General features: G+C 38.3%; 1 protein-coding gene across 1 annotated transcript in view; it reads left to right on the top strand.

The window, feature by feature from the left end:
• Nucleotides 1-19475, top strand: part of Wwc2 (WW and C2 domain containing 2) — a 119812-nt gene that overhangs the window by 42928 nt on the left and 57409 nt on the right. Inside the window, exons 5-10 of the mRNA XM_013513141.1 lie at nucleotides 2744-2873; nucleotides 5944-6090; nucleotides 7133-7206; nucleotides 10282-10524; nucleotides 17365-17454; nucleotides 18285-18904. Coding sequence (XP_013368595.1) covers nucleotides 2744-2873; nucleotides 5944-6090; nucleotides 7133-7206; nucleotides 10282-10524; nucleotides 17365-17454; nucleotides 18285-18904 — 1304 coding nt within the window. The remainder of the gene's footprint in view (nucleotides 1-2743; nucleotides 2874-5943; nucleotides 6091-7132; nucleotides 7207-10281; nucleotides 10525-17364; nucleotides 17455-18284; nucleotides 18905-19475) is intronic.

Raw genomic sequence — 19475 nt, 5'->3', positions numbered from 1 at the left:
CCTAAACAGTAGTATAGTTTATGTATAGATGGACACCAGGAAGATGCATATTTCTATTTGCTACCTCTAGTGCGCTCTCAAAATTGGAAAATGGAAAGCGATGCAGCACTCAGCAAGCCAAAAGCGTGTACATATTCTGTGAAGATTTGGCACTGGAGGTACACATTTTCCAAAGCAGGCGTGCAAATTGAAATCTTTCAGAAAGTAGGAAAGTAAAAATTAATTTTTGAGTACACACAAGCCAAAACTTAAAAAAAATTAAGAAAAAAAATAGTTACTTAAGTTCTTCTTAAGACAAGGCTGGGGATACAGCTCAGTGGCACAAGGGACTGCCTGGCAAGCGCAAGGTCCTGAGTTTGATTCCCAGTACAAAAAAAAAGTTCTCAGACAAAAAGCACAGTGCTTCATTTTAAAAGCCATCAAAAGGCTGAGGATGTAGCTCAGTGGTAGAGCACTTGCCTACCACATGCAAAGCGGCTCTAAGTTCAGTATCCACCACCACACACGTACACAGGGAAAAAAGCCAGCAAACCAGTAAATTACATCCATATTTTATTTTAGTTTATAGTCAGTTATGTGAAAAGAGAGAAAAGGTTGAAAATGAGAAGTGGAGGAGAAAAAGGCAATTCATGGAAAAAGTCAGCATAGGACATAAAGAAGTTTAGAGGAGGCAGGGAAAAGGACAGAGGACTGGTAGGGAACGTTGAGTGTGGTAGCAGGTCATGTTCTCTGTGCCACGGGCCTGTAGTTGGCTGAGAAAATTTTGTCTAATTTTAATACACTTCAGAATTTAAATTAGCAGCCTGAGCTAGTTGTGCTTTTATTTATAAATGTTAGTTTTGGTTTTGACCACAACTTACTTTTATTTTCAGATGATCAGGTTATTTTTGAATTAAAGTTATATTTTATCAATGTTACATGGATTTTACACAAATAGGAAGAAATTACTTGGGCTTGGAAATTCACTCTGACAGTTTCAGATACCTTTATTACTAGCTTTTGCATAAAATCTCATAGTTTCTGGTTTTTATTTATTTGTGTTTAGTTTTAAAATTACTGTGCTCAAAGATGCCAAAGTGCAATATTTGGAAATAACACTTATTTTATTAATAAGCCTTTGCCTCAACTAAGTTGGTGGTTATAATACTTAGAGGAACTAAAAAATTCACTGTACCTCTGTTCCCAAAATTCAAAGTATTTCACTGTTCTCATCAGATATTATAGATGTAATAGTCATAAGAGCCCAAATCTAGAGTTTGTCATTTTAGGAGAATTGTCCTGCTGGCTAAGTGTTTATGCACTTTAAGGGCTAAATTTGCATATGGTTTCTGGCCTCAGTTTCTTTACTTTGAAAGTATAGCTTGGGAATCTCTAGGGCCCTTTCCCATCCTAAACACTCTCTCTCTCTCTCTCTCTCTCTCTCTCTCTCTCTCTCTCTCTCTGCATAATTCTGTGGATTAATTAGTTATATTTTATCATCAAGTGACCTTATGACCAAGTTTATTTTATTAGGTTTTTAAAGGTTTTAATTGCTTACTCAGTCACATATAGTGTTTGCTATAATAGTACTTAGGGAAATATATTATCTTAAACTGCACTTGTTTGAATTAACTTTGTTAGAGTGATTAAGATAGCATTGTTTTGTTTTGTTTTTTCCAGATTACACATTTCACATTGAAAATATGTATTAAGTGTTTTAAACCAAATGAGCTCAGAGTCTATCTTCTCTGATTTAGTAGGTGCCATTTCTCTGCAGAGTCTGTGGATAAGACCAAGATCACATCTAAGAATGTGTACAGAGCTGATAGGTGATGAGGCAGAGGATTAGTCCCACAAGTAAAATTCAAATTGTATTCATAATGAGTCCTGGGCAGCATGGTCATTGGGGGAACTAGGAGGGTGACCATGAAGAGAATGTTCAACTGTTTTTTTTTTTTTTTAAAGTATTAGGTAATTTGATTGAGCCTTTCAAACACAAAGAATTAGGTTACACAAAATCCTCTAGCTCAGGGTAGTGATGTAAACTGTAAGGACATTTGATAAGCAGATCTGCAGGGATAATAAATTAGCTCACTCAAAGAGCTATTTACTCAATGGGAATTGACAAATGAACGCATCTGCCCTTCTGTTTTATTCCTAAATTACAACTTATTCAGCAAAGCAAGCAATTTTATCTCACCTCATACCTTTAATAAAAATAGATAAATGATTTTTACATATTGAGAAAGAAATAAGAAACCATATAATCTAAATATCTTAGGATACTCATTAGTATAAAAAATTGTATAGTAGGCATTTGTTAAAAGCCTACCTAGCTGCCTGCTCTGTGCTAGGTTTCACACAGATACCATGGTGTGTAAATTAGGTGGCCATTTATTGGCATTTCTGTCCTGCTATAACATTTACTTTTACCCCTTACTTGTGTGAGAGTGGAGATCAGGATCAGCTTGTGATAAGCTGGGTGCAGCCAGCAGTGGAATCACCCAAACAGACTGAAGAAAAAAGGCAAGTATTTGTTTGAGCCTGAAAGTGATTGGAAATAGACTAGATATGAGAGGGAATAGGAGAAATCTTAACTGGACATGATTAAGAGAGAAAGAGGAGACACAATCACACTGAAAAGATGGTGCTCGTGTATGAGAGTCATGAAGTAAAATATTCAGCCAACTAAGACAATCCAAAACCGATTCCTACTGCTTATATAATTGTACTGTATCATGCTTTGATATTTTTCTTTTAACAGAATTGATAAAAAAATGTCTGGAGGCCAGAGTGGGTATGAACTTAGTGAAGCCAAAGCCATTCTAACTGAACTGAAATCTATCAGAAAGGCAATTAGCTCAGGAGAAAAAGAAAAACAAGATCTGATGCAGGTACGTCATGGGACATGTTAATCCTTTGCCTGCTGAGGCTCCACACACTCCACTAGGCACAAGGTCTCTAGTAGAATCTAGATGACCCATTATCACCTGGGCCCCTTTTGTGTTGCATTGGGCCCTCTGGGAGATAGATAGTGACAGGCTGTGAGGCAGCCCAGTTGCTGAGGGGGAGAGCGGGTTGGTCCCAGTTTCTGATATGCTTCATTGAAGATAGGCCATAGATGTTCTTTGAGATGGTGGGTGGTAGACCCTAGAGCCCATAGACAGAGATAAGCAGGGTTCTCTAAACTAATGGTCTTTTTGCTGTTATCATTGTTGTCTCTTCAGTAGGTAGATGGTATGCCTTTGCGGGTGGGGCTGTGCCAGAAGCTTAGAACAGCTTCTTTCCATCCAAGTGATTCTGCAGTGCCGGCTAAGGATGGGGTAGGGAGTGCTGACCCAACACAGTTATCTAGGAACACTGCTACTAATAGGAGGTCCTCTTGTTTTCTGTATACTTCTCAGCCTTGGGTCTTAATTCCCAATGACCCAGTATCATGTAGAAAAAACAAAGGAGCCATTCAGGGATCATTCTGAATATGTATATTTATCAAATATAGTCAAGATTTTTTATCTCTTTCTGCCATGTAGTAATTATTACAAATAGACGAGTAACAATGTAGTATGTGTCTTTGGGAAAATGTTAGAGCCAATGGTGATATTTGTATTTTTAATAGAACTTCTGTACTAAAATATTATATTCAACTGCTATCTATTGGCTTTCAAAATGTTGATTGAATATAGGTAAATATTCCTGGATCCTTATTATTTTTAATTTGAGGGAATTTTGAAATAACTTGCAAGAAGAAATTTAATAGAAAAAACAATAGTGATAATAACAAATGTTTGTAAGAACTAACCTTGTGTTAGATGCTCTTTTAACTGCCTTACATGCAAATGGTTCACATAATCTTGACAACAACTTCTAAAGAAATTATCTTCAGCTTGTAGACAAATAGTGGCACAGAAAAATTAAATAAGTTACTTAAGGTCAAATAGCTGGTAAGTACTAGGACTGGGATTCAAATGGACACAGTCTTGCTCTAAAATACGTTTTAACACACATACATATACATTTAGTACATAATATAAGAATTACCTTGTTTATATTTTGGTTTTGTTCCATAATTATCCTACTGGTTAAGTTAGTAATTTCAGAAATGCACACAGTAGTTCCTTTTAATGATAAATTAGCAAAATTTGAAAAAATTACATTAAAACCTTATAATTCAACAATGTTAAATCATCTTTGATTCTTCCTATAAACTTTGGATTCATATACAGAGCAGATTAAATTAAAAGATGAAATTCCTTTCAATTACTAAAGCTTATAGAATAATTAATTAGTAGATAGATCAACAGTAGAGCTAGAAGGGACATTAGATATCTTCTGTGACTTTCAAACCTCTTTGAGCACAGTAAGAAACATATTTTATATCAAAAACCAATACAATTTTGTCTCTCTTTCTCTTTCTCTCTCTCTCTCTCTCTCTCTCTCTCTATATATATATATATATATATACCCATATTTAAATTTCACAGAAATATGCCTTACTGGTGGTGTATTCTGATTTTATTTTCTGATATCTTCTATTTCACTAAGAAACATACTAATCACAACCTGCTAAATTGACTGAATACACTGTCATCACAGATAAGATAGAAAAACACTAATCTTTTCAATTTACAGATAGAAACATAGAAAAGACTGTCCAAAATCACTGAAAAGTTTCTTTATTCTTTTCTATAATCTGTTCTTTGATGTGTCTATGTGTTTCATCCCATAATGCTAGGAAAAGTTAAATATTTCCTTATCATGGAAAGTTACAAAATCAAGATTAAATACTGGTTCTTTAAGTTGATAATAATGAGAGCTGGGTGTGATGGCACGTGCCTGTAATCCAGCACTCATGAGGCTGAGACAAGAGGATCACCAAGAACTTAAGGTTAGCCTATCTCAAAAAAAAAGTTGCCAATAATGGTTTCTCACTATTTTTATTAGTGTTACTGTAGGATTTACTTTTTCTTTTTCAAAAAGTAAATTAGGTAAGATTTTCCTTTTTAATACTTTTACTTGTGCATGTTCTCTAAACTGAACCCATCATATTTGACTTGGGTACCAGTAAGAGGCACATAACCTTGATCATTCATTTTAGCAACCATTACCACCATAGGCAGTCCCATCTAGTGACATATAGATGATCTTAACTGAGGCTTGGGCCACTCTAGGTATCTGTAGGCCTCAGTTTCCTAATCTCTAACATTAATGCAAACTGAGTAATCTCTTGGGTCCTGTTCAGGTATAAAATGGCAAAATATTAAAAGTCTTGTAAGTAAGAAGTTGTCTTACTATATCTCAAATGAGAGATTGCATTGTAAGTATTCCATGTTCCCATAATTTATGTTACATCAAGTGAGCAGTTGTGTGTAAGTCTGAGGCTGAGTACTTTATGAGAACAGAAGCTTATTTACCTCGCAGTTTTGGAGGCTGAGAAACTGTGGAGCCCTGTTGGTTCAGGATAGATGTTAGAGGAAGATTCCTCAAGAATTTCATTGATCTCTTCCAAGGGTGTTACCTCCCACTGTCCTAAATACATTGCACTGAACCTGCCTTTTTAAAGGTTTTACTGTCTCTGAACATGGTCACACTCAGGAATAAACTTACAGGAAAATGACTTTGGGGAAAAGAGCCACACCATATTCAAACCAGAGCAGATTCCTATTGAAATAGCATCTTCTTAATGAAAATTTTAGAAATAGAAAATGCTTGTATTTATAGATACCATTATTCACAGGAAAATGCTATCTTGGGAAAGTAAGGCAACTTGTTTAATATGATCTCAGATGCTCTCAAAGTCACATCTGTATATGTGCTCTTATTTTTAAAATAATATGAAGTGGTAAAGGACTTAAAATAAATAATTGTTTTATTCTGTGAGATTAGCTCTTTCCATTTAATTTTATCTGGTGGGGAATGACCTCTTACATGTTAAGCTTTCTGAGATACTTTATGTTTTCTGGACAGAGTCTTGCTAAGCTGCAGGAGCGGTTTCATTTGGATCAGAACATTGGCAGATCTGAGCCAGATTTGAGATCCAGTCCTATGAATTCTCAGTTATCTCTTTCCAGACAGACCCTTGATGCTGGGTCACAAACAAGCATTTCTGGAGATGTAAGTTATCCATGTCATTGGTTGGCCTGGTGCTTTCCTTGATGGGCCTTAATGACAGTGTGGATGGTGAACTGGCCCAGGAGCTAGACACATGGTTTGCATTCTGGCTATCTGCATTCAGTATTTTATTCTTGTAAGATTGGTTTTAAAGATCATAGCCTTATCTTTTTGTCAAAGTGCCAAACACATCAAGACTTGTTCATATGAATAGCTTTGTTCAAATTTTCTCAGGCTGCATTTTTTGAGAGACACTATTGAAAGGCTGGAGATACATGTTAATTTAACTTATTACTATTAAGTTTAGAGCCTTAAAAATTTAGGTCATGTTGTATGAGCATTAAGGCTAATGAGAAACAGAAATGTGCCTTTCAAACCTAACAAGAAAATTTCTTTTTTGTTAACTTGTAGTTGATTATATTAAAGTGTTTAATTTGTGATTTATAGCTAACATTTGCAAATATTTAACATGGCTCAGATATTATTAACTATTTTACTTTTTCCCTTTTGGAATACCATTAGTAAGTATCTACCTTTCAATAAGTTCTGAGTTATTTTTGTATTCTCTTATTCTTCTTTGAGGTAGGTGCTATGAAGGAAAAACAGCTAGAGATCAACAGTAGGACTTACCTGTTTAAAAATTAATTTTTGAGGTTATTCAGTTTATATTTTATATAGTTGCGGAAAACTAACTGATGGAAATTTTGGTTCATAAAAGCAAAGAAATCAGTTCCAGTTCATAAATTTTATTGACCTATATACCCCTCATAAACTTTTAGATACCAGACACATTTACCTAGTATTTTTGCCTTGAATTTAATGTGTAGAGAAAGTGATGTTAAAGTCTTTGGAAAACAGACAAGCTTGAGTTGAAAGAAATGTTTTGCCCCTACTGAGACAATGAAGAGTCTTTTTAAAACTGGTACTTTTCCATTTCACTATCATTTTCTTGAGCTTTTCAATTACTTGTACTTCCTAGAAACAAAAGCAGTTTACTTCATTCATTAACAGAGTTAATTGACTTTTTTCCCTTTGTTTTTACTAGATCGGAATAAGAAATAGATCAAATTTAGCTGAAAAAGTCAGGCTAAGCCTACAGTATGAAGAAGCCAAAAGAAGGTAAGGACAGGGAAGCTGTTTTGTTCATGGTCATTGGATTCAAACATTATTTTCTTTTCCAAAATTAATCTTTACTCCTGCGGTGACATCTGCTGGGCACTCCCCGTACTTTTTCCCCAAAGTTACCCTTGGTGTGTTAGCATATAAGGGTTACTTGCCCTCTCTTTCTTCTCTCTCTTTCCTTTTCCCTCCCATCCAAGCTGATAAAGAATAAGGAAGATTAATGAGAAGTATGGGAATAAAATTGTCTCCTTGTCTTCTGGAATACAAGGAACTTTGAGTTGTACAGTACTCCCATAAAAGGGAAGAGAGTCAATGTTTAGGTAGAAGAATAGCTCAGGCACAAGACTTGGTAGCTGTTGAGTTCTGAAGTAAATGTCTATGAGCATGTTCATCTGCTTGGAAGAGAAGCCTTACTGCTAATGTCCTTGAAAGTACTGAAGTATCTGTTCCAGTTGACTTATTTTAAGGAGAAATAAAGTAATATTCTTACTTCTCTCCTTTACCTTATTAACTATTATGAACCTCTGTACTTTTTTTTTTTCTTACTTCCACATCTCTGCTAGGATGAGGCAAAAGAGACTTCACCATCTTTATCTAGTAGATATTTTCAGATTGTTTTCATAATATAGCACACCTTACTTGTTTGGAGGGAGAAGGTCATACTAATATAGTTGATTTCATTACTGTACTTTCCTTGTAAGATGTTAAAAATACCATTGGTTTATTATTTAGGAGACATTAGGAAAAAAACTGTATTGTCATCCTGCAAGAGATCAAGAAATTTATCATGCTCCTCTCCATGAGCATGAAAACCAACTAGAGTTACATGGTTTCCTGCCATATGTAAAACCGTCAGATACTGAAGTACTATAGCTATTACAGTGGTACCTCAGTTCACAAACTTAATTCATTCTATGATTCTGGAAAAGATGGCCGCATTCATGTTTGTGTGGGAAAGATGACCTTGTTTTGATTATTACCCAATGTAGAGTTCACAGACAAAAACAACATTTTGCTAAATGCTTCTGTTTGCAAACCAAATTGTTTGCAAACAAAGGTGTTTTTGAACCAAGGTACCTCTGTATTACTGGTTATGATGAAAATTTAAAAACAATTAGCCATAGTTCATAGACTTTATCTGGCCCCAGCAAAGTAAAATAAATATCATATTTACCAATATTTATCCTATAGTAGCCAGATTCCATGGTTCTTCTGTGGACAAAGTCTAGGATTTATGTTGGTTTTCTGACAGAGAATGACTGTAACTCAGAATTAACCTTGGAGGACCAAGCCTTATGCCCCTGTTCTAATGAGCTTGACGCTTCTTCCTTTGGGTCGTCTTTAGTGTTTGCTTTATTGTGACTACTACCACTTAATTCCATCTGGGACTTACCCAGGACTTCTCTTTTTAGATGTTCCTGGGTGTCTCTTCATATTTTCCCCCAGATTTGGTACACCTTGTTGAGATCTACCTAATGTCTGATTACACAAATAATAAATACTAGCCTTTCTTGATTGCATTACATTTTTGCTCAGTTGTTTAACTCAGTCAAGTCAAAGCTTAAGACATCAGTTCTTTCCCATTTAGTTTTATTGTTGTACTATTTGGAGTTTTATTTTAAAGTTACTAGTGATGATCGTGAGATGGTAACTCTCAAGTGTATATACATGTGTTGAAAATGCATTTTCCTCAATTTTGCATAAGTTAAGAGGTAGGCTATGTTTTTCTGAAACCTTTTTTCTCCTACAGCCTTTGTTTCATATGCTTAATGAAGCTAATAATATCATGCTTATTTAGCACTTTGATGATTAATTTTTCAGTACGTTGAGACAGTTGTTTATGGTTTTGTGGTTACAACTGAAGAATAGCTGATGTTACATCTATCATAATTGCATAGGGTGGGTGAAAATTAGAAGGACACTACATATGCAATGCCATTCTGCAGTGGAAATTTTATTTTAAACTAAAACCAAAACTTAAGGCACGAGGACATGGATTCACTTCCATTTTTGTTCTTGATTTGTGTGTGTGTGTGTGTGTGTGTGTGTGTGTGTGTGTGTCCATTTTCCTCCCTTTTACAGTTTCTTCCAACACAAAAATTTTATAGTCCTCTTTTCTATCCATTTTCTATATTCTTGTATGTGTTGTAACAATGTCCAAAGCAATCATCCAGCATTTTAAAAATAGAGTCACAGATTCTTTGTGTCAATATCATAGTCTACCTGGTTCTTGTTCATAGTTGTGTTCATAGTCTACCTGGTTCTTGTGACTTATGCTCGCAAAAGTGATGTGCCACTTACCTTGTGTAAAGTCCTCATTGTCTTTGTAGTGCCACAGAACAAGTTAATTAACTCAGGTGGTTCAAGACATTCATGTCGAATTCAGAATTATATTAGCATAACCATTTATTATAGAGTTGTATACATAGTGAAGTCTGGAGTCAGGCAAAATTATGAGACTGGTAAATTTGCCCTCGCTGTCTCTTCCTGTCCCCGCAACAACCAAGGTCCTGATGGGAAGGAGACTTCACAGTGTGAGGCTTAAGGAGAATGTGGGTGGGAGGAGGCCAAGTCCTGCCCCCTTTTCTGGGGTGATGTGAACCTTTGATGGACTGACTTTGTTTTAGTGCAAGTTGGCTGAGGCACTGCTCTCTTTTCTTCCCGTTTTCCTTCCCTGTCTTGCTAGTACTCTAGCTTCTGCGTGAACTACCCTGGGAATTACCATTTTACTAGGGAACAGTGTCTTGACTTAAAGGAACAAAATCTATAGTAAACATTACATTTTGGAGATCCTTTACCTCCATTTTTTTTGAGGAGCAGGCACTAGGTTACTGCTCATGTCATCCCACATAGGCAGTGACACATCAGGGCTGCCTGCTCATTTTCCCCAAAGCACTCTGCTTTTGAGGCTACCATGTATGTGGCTTTCACACTGAGGGAGAGGTGCTGCCTACTGTCTGGTAAGCTCAAGTTGGGAAGATCTGGACAGCAGTTTCACCCCAGACTTAGCTGGCTTGTGTGCACCTTTCTCAGGAGTCCTAAGTATGTGTATGCCTCTTCTACATATTTCAGTATGGCCAACTTAAAAATCGAACTGTCAAAGCTTGACAGTGAAGCCTGGCCTGGAGCACTGGATATTGAGAAAGAGAAGCTGATGCTGATTAATGAAAAAGAAGAATTTTTGAAAGAGCTGCAGTTCATCACTCCACAAAAACGCACACAAGATGAATTGGAATGCCTGGAAGCCGAAAGGCAGCGGCTAGAGGAAGAGCTGCTGTCTGTGCGAGGCACACCTAGCCAGGCTCTGGCCCAGAGGTATGATTTCCACCTAGGAATGGGGGACTTTAAACATGTAGTTATAGCTTGGCCCGTGACATTTTCCGTGGGTTTAGAAATCTCAGTTACATCTGTTTTTAGTGATTGGTGAAACAAAACAAAAGGGCTTTCCTTCGCAGAGCAATAAAGCTCACTTTCGTAGTTCCCCACAGTATCAGGTCCTCTGTGATTGTTAGGAATGTGAAAAGGCCGGTGACAGATGTCAAATAACTAAAGAATGTTGACCTAAAACAAGGAATGCAGTATATCATTGACCGAGTCTGATAACAATAGCCATAAACTATTACATTCTGATAAGAAGGATTACCTAGACTGTTCCAGGGACTGAAGCTTCCTATTCTGGGTTTATTACAAGAATGTAAAAACATTGCTTCTAATTTCACAGGGAAAAGGTAGCTTGCTCCCTTTGATATCTTTTTTTTTTTTTTTTTTTTTTTTTGGTTTTTCTCCGGTACCGGGAACCGAACTCACGACCTTGCGCTTGCAAGGCAGGCGCTTTTGCCGCTGAGCTAAATCCCCAGCCCCCTTTGATATCTTAATAGGTCACAAGCATTCCTTGGGTTTGGTTTGGTTTGGTTCTGTTTTGTTTTTCGATGCAGGATCTTGTTATGTAGTTTAGGTGGGCCTTGAACTTATTACATAGCCCACACTGGCCTCAAACTCATGATGATACCCCTGCCTCAGCCTCCCAAGTGCTGGCATTACAGACGTGCACCTCCATGCCCACCTTTTTCCTTGAATTTTGTTTATCAGTCAAACCCTCCTTGGAAACAGACAAAAGTGTAAAGTAAAATAATCTAAACAGTTTTTTGATCTTCCTGTAGAAAGGTGTGAGTTGACTGTTTAATCTGAAAATTCCAGTTCTATAAATAAATCAGTTACAGTGTTAAGCAAAGGGACCTGTGTATGTCAGTTTGAGTTTAACACATCTGCATCAGAGTCCTGTGTCCAGGCCTGGTGGCTGGATGGTGCGATGTCTCTTTCAGAGAGATTCTGAGGCCTTCTGAACTGCTGCACATCATCCTTTCGGTCAGGGAGTAAGGAGCAATGGCAGGAATGAAATTCACACTGGGATCATCTTGTTTGACCTTGGAATAAGTGTAAAACATGCAGTCATATCCAGTTTGCTTCTGTTTGTTTTACTTTTATTATTCCCTTCTTACCTTCTAATCCTTAGTCCTCAATAAGTGTTTAGTATGTGTCTACATAATACCAAAACACTTAAAAAGTGTGAGGAGGAGAAAGGGAGAAATCTCTGGTATTCTACATCAGGTGGTAATTTGTGGACTTGCCCACTCTGTGTTTAACCATTTGAGAATTAACTTTAATGAGTTAAATTATTGATCAGAATACTATATGGCTACAACATCACTGCCTTGGAGAACATTAGCCAGTATCAAGAGGAGAAGTCTCCATGAACTATATTCTTTGACAATCTTAATTTTTATCACTGGCCCTATTTCCCCTTTCTTTCTTCACCGCTTGTCTGGTTTCTTTGTCTATAAGGACAATGGAAGGGTCAACCTACGGTAGGTGGGAGCAAGGCTGGCCAAGGACTCACTGACAAAGCCCAGAGGAACAAAAAGTGAGAGTGAGAAGACAAGATTACACTCAACTGTTTTTCCTGAATTCCCTTTCTGTATTTGTGTGGTTTAAATTTACAGGATAAAAGTTTAATAATTATGTTGGGCAGTGTTCTGTCACTGCAACAAATACCTGAGAAAAACGGATCAAAGGAGGAATGATTTCATTTGGCTTATGTGTCCAGAGGTTTCAGCTGACAGCGGGCTCTGGGGCAGAAACACAGTGGAAGAGCACAGTGGAGAAAAGGTGCTCACCTCAGAGCAGCCAGGAAGCAGAGAGAATGTGGAAGGAGCAGAAAAGACACACACCCTTCTGGGGCACTGCCCCGGTGCCCAGCATCCTCCAGCTGGCCCTATACCCTAACAGTCCCTTTGGCTATGAGCTCATCATTGGATTAATCCATTGGTGAGGACGTGAATCTCTGGGGAGCATATAGTATTTAAACCACACCGTCATCATCAGTAAATACAATGAAATGGAGTAGCCTTTGTGGGGTCCGTATAAACATCAGTGATATTGTGTGTATTGTACAGTGTATATAGTACTTAATAAATATTATACACAATCATTCCTCAGTATCCATGGAAGATTGATTCCAGGAACCCCTCCTCTTATTCCCAAATCTGTGGGTGCTCAAATTCCTTGGGGAAAAAAAAAGTACACATTCATTACAAGCACAGGGGTTTTTTCCCCCTGGATATTTTTGATCTGTAGGTGGTTGAATCATCTAATATGAAACTGGGGATATAGCAAGGCCCTCCCTCAACCTTATTTGCTTGGTACTAGGGATTGAGCTGAGGACTTTTATACAGAACTATATCCCTTACCCCCCTTTTTCATTTTTTTATTTTGAGTCAAGGTTTTGCTGAGTTGCCCAGCTTGGGCTCAAACCTGTGATCCTCCTGCCACAACCTCAGCCTCCCAGAATGCTAGGGTTACAGGCTGATATTGCCCTGCCCTGCTGAGAGGCCTGCATTCTAATATGCTGAGTCCATCTCAGCACTTCTTTGTAGTAGGTAAATCTGAGAAGACCTTATAGGCAACCTTTATATTTGTACTGGGAGACAAAAACATGTGCTTATTTGTTGTAATCAGCATTTATAAGTGTGGTATCCTTTTTTTGGGAGGGGGACCAATGTCTCACTGTGTTGGCCAAACTGTCCTTGAAATCATAATCTTCTTTCTTGGCCTCCCAAGTATCTCGGATCAGAAGCATGTGCCACCACGCCCAGCCCTTGTCTTTATTAGGAGTAGCACCTACCAAAAATAGCTAAAGAAGTGACATTGAAAAATACAGTCTGTTCTCAAGTGCCTAAACTTTGACTTTTATCATTTTGTTTGCACATACATAATAACTGTCAAAATTCCAGCAGAAACAATAGGTTGGAACTCATCAGGAGGAGTTGCAAATTACTTACATAGAATAATGATATAAACAGTGAGATCCAGCCATGGGATTAGTGTCATATGGTGAATAAATGTGATAGCCCCACTAGTGTATGATCCGTTCGTAGCCCTGTCTCCCATGATTAGATGTTAGCTGGAAGGGAAATGTACGTATTTTGTATTTGTAATATGTTGACTTTTTGAGTCATTCGGAAGTCAAGCCACTTAATATTACAAATAAGTGAATACTAATTTCCTTTCTAGAGTCTGTGGCCAAAGGCAGATAATTATGTTGCAGTGAAAGTTTGAGGGACTCATGCTTTCTTTCTCAATCAGTTTAAAAGTCCTTCCCCACAATACTGGGAATGGAATCCAAGGCTATGTACATATACTAGGCAAGTGCTGTACCACTGGGCTACATTCCCAACCTTCTTTTTGTTTTATTTTTGAGATAGAGTCTTGTAAAGTTTCCCAAGTAGCCTTAAAACTGTAGTCCTCCTGTTTCAGCCTCTTGAGTCCCTGGGAGCCACCATGCCCAGCTCAGTTCACAGTTTTCTCGCTCCTCCCTCCACTGAGGCTCAGAGTTCCACCTGTCCTGAGGAGGAGGAGCCACTGCTGCACTAAACATTGAGTCCTGTATTTCCCAAGCAGAGACAACATAGTAGGGCTTTGGGTGTATTAATGGTTTTCCCTATTCCCGGTCCTCTGGCACTTTCATACGATTCAACCTTTACTGTTTCTTCCTATTCCATGTTACATTTCTGCTTTGAATTTTGCAGCTGTTAAACTAACACTGCGGCCTTGGAAAGTAAGCGAGTACCTTTACGAGCAGTGTATTTCCTTCATGTTACAGCAGGTGGTGGCCAGAGATACTTTGGGGAAATAGAATTCACTGTGTTAAACTTACATTCACCACAACAAATTGCACAGCATTAACACCATATCTCTCAATTTCTTCTTGATACCTAACAACTACCAAAGAAAGCTGCCTGCTGCATTGCCCCAAATTCTCCTGCTTTCCATTTGTACTGTGGGTTCCTAGTTGTTTCAGGGGTACTTCAAGCAAGATTCTGACTCAGTCCTCAATTGTAGTTTCTGAAGGTACTAAACGTGCATGAATTTTCAGTTACTGTGTATGATTCTATGGTCTCCGATTCCCTTTTCCACTGCATGGCAGTGTCCCCAGCTCAAGGACACCAGGCCTGAGCTCACCATCTAGTGGCAGTAACACAGGCCAGGAAAAGCGAGATGCTCATTGTAAGGGCCATCAGGTCATTGTTCATATTCTCTCCGTGTAGTTACTGCCATTCCTCAAACTGCTGTTCCATAGCAGATAAGAGCTTAACACTCCTTATTTTCTCACAAATTGGTGGGTGCCTTGTAATTACCAATATCTTAATTATTTCTTAATTATTTGAATATTTTTGCCTCTGCTTATGAAAAAATTGTAAAGCAAATAGGTAGGGGTACGAGTGCCTGCTTTTTGGTACTACAGATTGAACCCAGAGCATTCAAACTGAGCTCCATCCCTATTCCTGTTTTCAGACAGGGGCTTGCTAGGTTGCCTTGAACTTTCAGTCGTCTTACCTCAGCCTCCCAGAGTACTGCGGTTACAGGTGTGTGCCATCACATCCAGCTATCATTTATCTTCTAATGGAAAGGGCCTGCTTTCTGTGGAGAACATGAAATTTTCCCAGGATGCACAGTTCTGAATGCAGGAGAGGTTAAGCATACCTCTCTACCTCAGGGTGTCAAGGTGGAGGCAGGACGTGAAGGCCTTACATTTTACAGAGGGCAGCTCAAAGGGGCATACAGCAGCAAGCCCAGGGTGAAAAGACCCTTTTTTACCAAGCAAGCTAGGAAACAAGGATTGGAGAAGAGAGACAGTTGTACACCTCTTGAAAGGGCTGGTGTCAGTTAAGTCAGAGGAAGCGAAGGAAGACTTGCAGCTGCCACTGGGAGAGACAGCTGCCCTGCTAGAGGTTTCTGGATCCAGGCAGCTTTCAGTGTGTTTCTTGCGGTAACATCAGCAAGAAGCCTGGCTGGAAGAGGCAGGCAGCTGGTGTCTGCCTTCTAGGACTTGGGATTGTATTGGGGAACACAGAAGTCAAGTATAGTAGTTCAGAGTCAGCCTGAAAGGGCAGGAAGAGCAGCCTGAGCACAGCCAGGGTGTGAGTAGAGGAGGGACAGTCCTTGCAGACAGGGAAAGGAATAGCTTCATATTTAAAACTTCAGAGGAAACAAACATTTCAGGATTAAATTCTGTGTCATACTGGTGCCTCCTTCAAACAGAAGGGTAAGGCCTTCATTTAAATAAAAGAAATACTTAGTTTTAAATCTTAGTTTAAAGGAGTTTCTCTTGCTTCTGAAGATGGGAATTTTAGTATGTTGGGTTTGCTCCAGACCTTTGTGTTCCTTCTAATTCAGTTCATCATCTTTGTGTTTATCTTTGTCCTTTTTGAGTTGTTCGTTTATACTTGAGAGATTTAAAAAAATAGACTGCCCTCTTTTTAAAAATGCACCTATGAAATCTGTGAGTAAAGAATTTATCACACCTTGAAGCACTGAAGAAAATGCCAAGATTACTTCTTTACTTTAACGTATGATGGAATGGTGTTGTTGCTGCATCAAAGGGATAGATTCCTATAAATAAAATATCAGTATATTTCCTAACTGCCTAGGACACATGTAACAGTTCAGAGAGGTTGGGAACCAGGGAAAGTTTATTTTTCTCCAAACAAACGTGGCTAATTTTTGTATCACCACCTGCAGGGCGTGCTGAGGCTTTGAACAAGTATGATTTGTTTTTATCATCTGTAGAGCACTTTCACATCATTCCTTCATTTGATACCTTTAACTGCCTTATCAGGTAAACACAGGTGGATCATAATCACCATTTTACAGATGAGAAAGGTGAGACCCTTGGTATGCTAACTTGCCAAACAATAAGCAGCTGGTAAGCTGCAAATCCCAAAGCAGGAACTAAGGCATGCTTGTTGCCCACTGCATTCCATAGCTCTCTTGACTGCACTGCACTGGCTGATTTCAGTGGTATCTAAAGACCCTCAGATAATACATATCATCCTGGTGCAGGCTATTAGTTGCATGAGCCTCTGTGTGTTTGATATATTTTTAAAGTCAGTTATTTTTCAATATACAATTCCATGATACTCTAAATTTTTAAAAATGTAAAAATCTTTTGCAATTGAATGTGGATAAAATCTTATAATAATCCAGTGCAGGCGATGAGATGTTCTGAGCTAGGAAATCACATCATGTTGAAGTCTTTTTGCTTAAACAGTTAAGTACAAGTTACAGTAGTAAGGTAGACAACTTCTTTTTAATTATTAAAATTCTTATCAAATTAGGATTAGAATTTTCATCATAAAGTCTTATTTTCAAACAATCCTTCTTAAATTCAATACTTAGGATGACCTTTTCTAATTCTTTATTATTGCTGTCAGATGTTTTACTAATGTGAAGCCAAGTTATAGACCTGTCTAAGGACTTTATGGTCTTTGTGGAGTTGCTTTGCTATCATGTTATCCTCCTCATTGCTCTCCTCTGAGGCATAGGATATATTATTTACCCACTTAGGAAATTTTTACACTGCCAGCATTCTGAAGTTCTCAATAAAGTTGGGTGTAAGTCTCCTCAATCCCTGAGTGTGGCTGTGAGCAGCTCTATCCTGCTCATGTCCATTGCTGGTTGTCTTGTTTTCTCTGCGTCTAGATCGTTTGGACATCCCCCTCTTGATATATAAAGTTTGTATAATAAGACTCTTCCTTTTAGCTCTCATATTTCAACATAATAACTTGAAAATAAAATAATTTCTATAATTTTTTCTAGATTGAAATTGGAAGAGAAAAGAAAAGAGCTGCTACAGAAACTTGAAGAAACTACTAAATTAGCTACTTACTTGCATTCACAACTTAAAAGGTAAGGCTGCAGGGGGATAATGTTTCTCTATCAGCCATGTTCTGGTGTACCTTTGGTTAATTAACACTTTATTTTCAGCTATTTAAAAATAAATAATTGTAGTTATATGAATATAACTAATGAGTGCCCAAATTTAAACTCACATAGATTCTTTTTTTCATGAACTCCAAGGCCATATTTGATGAAATACATTTGAATATGTTGTAGGAAGATGTTTTAACTATCAATAAAAAATTTGCAAAATAGCACATTTCTCCCATTACTCAATCTTACAAAAGGGGGATGGGAGAGATTTACTCTAAAATAATTAGGCATAGATTTTCTTCTGTTGACTAGAAAAATATTCACTCCTACATTTACACATAGAGAAGAGGAAAGATGCATTAACTCATGCATCTTTTGTGTATCCTATGGCCTGTGCCTTACTTTCTCTAAAAATGTTTTTTTTTTAAAGTATAGTAACTATATAGCATTTTACACTTCTTGTTCCTTTTTTCTTTCAATATTTTTTAATTGCGAAGTTGCTCCTATATAGCTATATAAGCTGACTTACAAATTGGTATTTGGTCCTGTTAAAAAAATTTTTGCAAAGAAGGATAATTTTTAATAAGAGTAGAATTGTTACTTAGAGAGTGTTTGGAGAACAAGGTTGAAAGCATTAATGAGTAAGTGGGGAAATCCATGTTGTAGCAGCCAGTTCTCTCCTCTGGTCATAGATATCTTTCTTTGGCAGCAGTGGTTTCCTTTCCTTTTGGGATCTGAAGGGCAGAGTGGTTGTGATTGGATTTTCTGTACAGGACAGATTTTGCAACCTGCTTTTCTGCTTTCAGCCTCTCTGCCAGCACGCTGTCCATGTCGTCGGGGAGCAGCCTGGGTTCCCTGGCGTCCAGTCGAGGCTCTCTGAACACCTCCAGCAGAGGGTCACTCAACTCCCTCAGTTCCAGTGAGCTCTACTACAGCAGTCAGGGCGATCAGATCGACGTGGATTATCAGTATAAACTGGACTTCCTTCTGCAGGAGAAGGGTGGTTATGTTCCTGCAGGGCCTATCACCACCATCCATGAAAATGAGGTGGTGAAGTCCCCCAGTCACCTGGGTCAGAGTGGACTCTGTGGAGCACCGGTTGCAGCAACTGGCCACACACCCACCTTGACGGAGGCTCCCAAGTCTGTGACGTCCCTGTCCTCGAGATCTTCCCTTTCTTCCTTGTCCCCTCCTAGCTCTCCTTTGGTCGTAGAAGCCACATTTCCCATGTCTTCCCATGAGGCCTCTCTCCATCAGTTCATTCCTGACTTTGAAGACTGCGAATTGAGTGGCCATTTTGCAGATAGCAGCCTTGGTGAAAATCAGATATTGCTGAATGCAGATTCAGGAGGAATAGCCCAGTCTCTTTTAGAGGATAAAGACCATAATGACTGTGCTAGGGAGCCATTATTTGAAGGAACTACAGGTAAGTGTAGGCCTTTTCTTTCATGTATTCCCTCCAAATTGTTTTAAGGGAAATGATTGCTCTTTCCTAATAACACATGATATAGTCCCCCTTCTTTTTCCTGAATATTCATTTTTTGCTACACTTGAGGAATGTTTGTTTATTCATATACCCAGACTTTTTCTTTGTTAAATAAAATGACTTTCCCTGTTAACAGATGTGGTTACCTGTTCTGTGGTCCAGAGACCCTCTTTGTGTGATAGCTGGCTAAGAGCAGATGTTGTGAACACCTTCCATACTTCTGAATTCTGCTTCTGAAATAGCAAGGCGAAAAAGATAGCTCTCTTATAAAAATTGGCCTAAAACAAATTAAAACCAATTAGCGTACCAGCTAATTAGTACCAAGGTTCACTGTTTAGATGGCTCAGAGAATTCTACAATTTTTGCTTCATGCCAGATTCTCCCTGTCTGAAGTCAGTGTGGAGAAAGCAGGTCCCAGTGTGCGGTAGTGCCCTGCCATCTTCTGGTTGCCTTAGCAGTTGCAGTACAAGGAAGAGATTGAGAGAGGTTGGATCCTTATTCACATACACGT

Source organism: Chinchilla lanigera, unplaced genomic scaffold (genome assembly GCF_000276665.1).
Source record: "Chinchilla lanigera isolate Chin_1 unplaced genomic scaffold, ChiLan1.0 scaffold00002, whole genome shotgun sequence".
NCBI classification, from domain to species: Eukaryota; Metazoa; Chordata; class Mammalia; order Rodentia; family Chinchillidae; genus Chinchilla; species Chinchilla lanigera.
The sequence above is the reverse complement of the archived record's forward strand: the minus strand, read 5'-3'. Positions and strand labels throughout refer to the sequence as shown.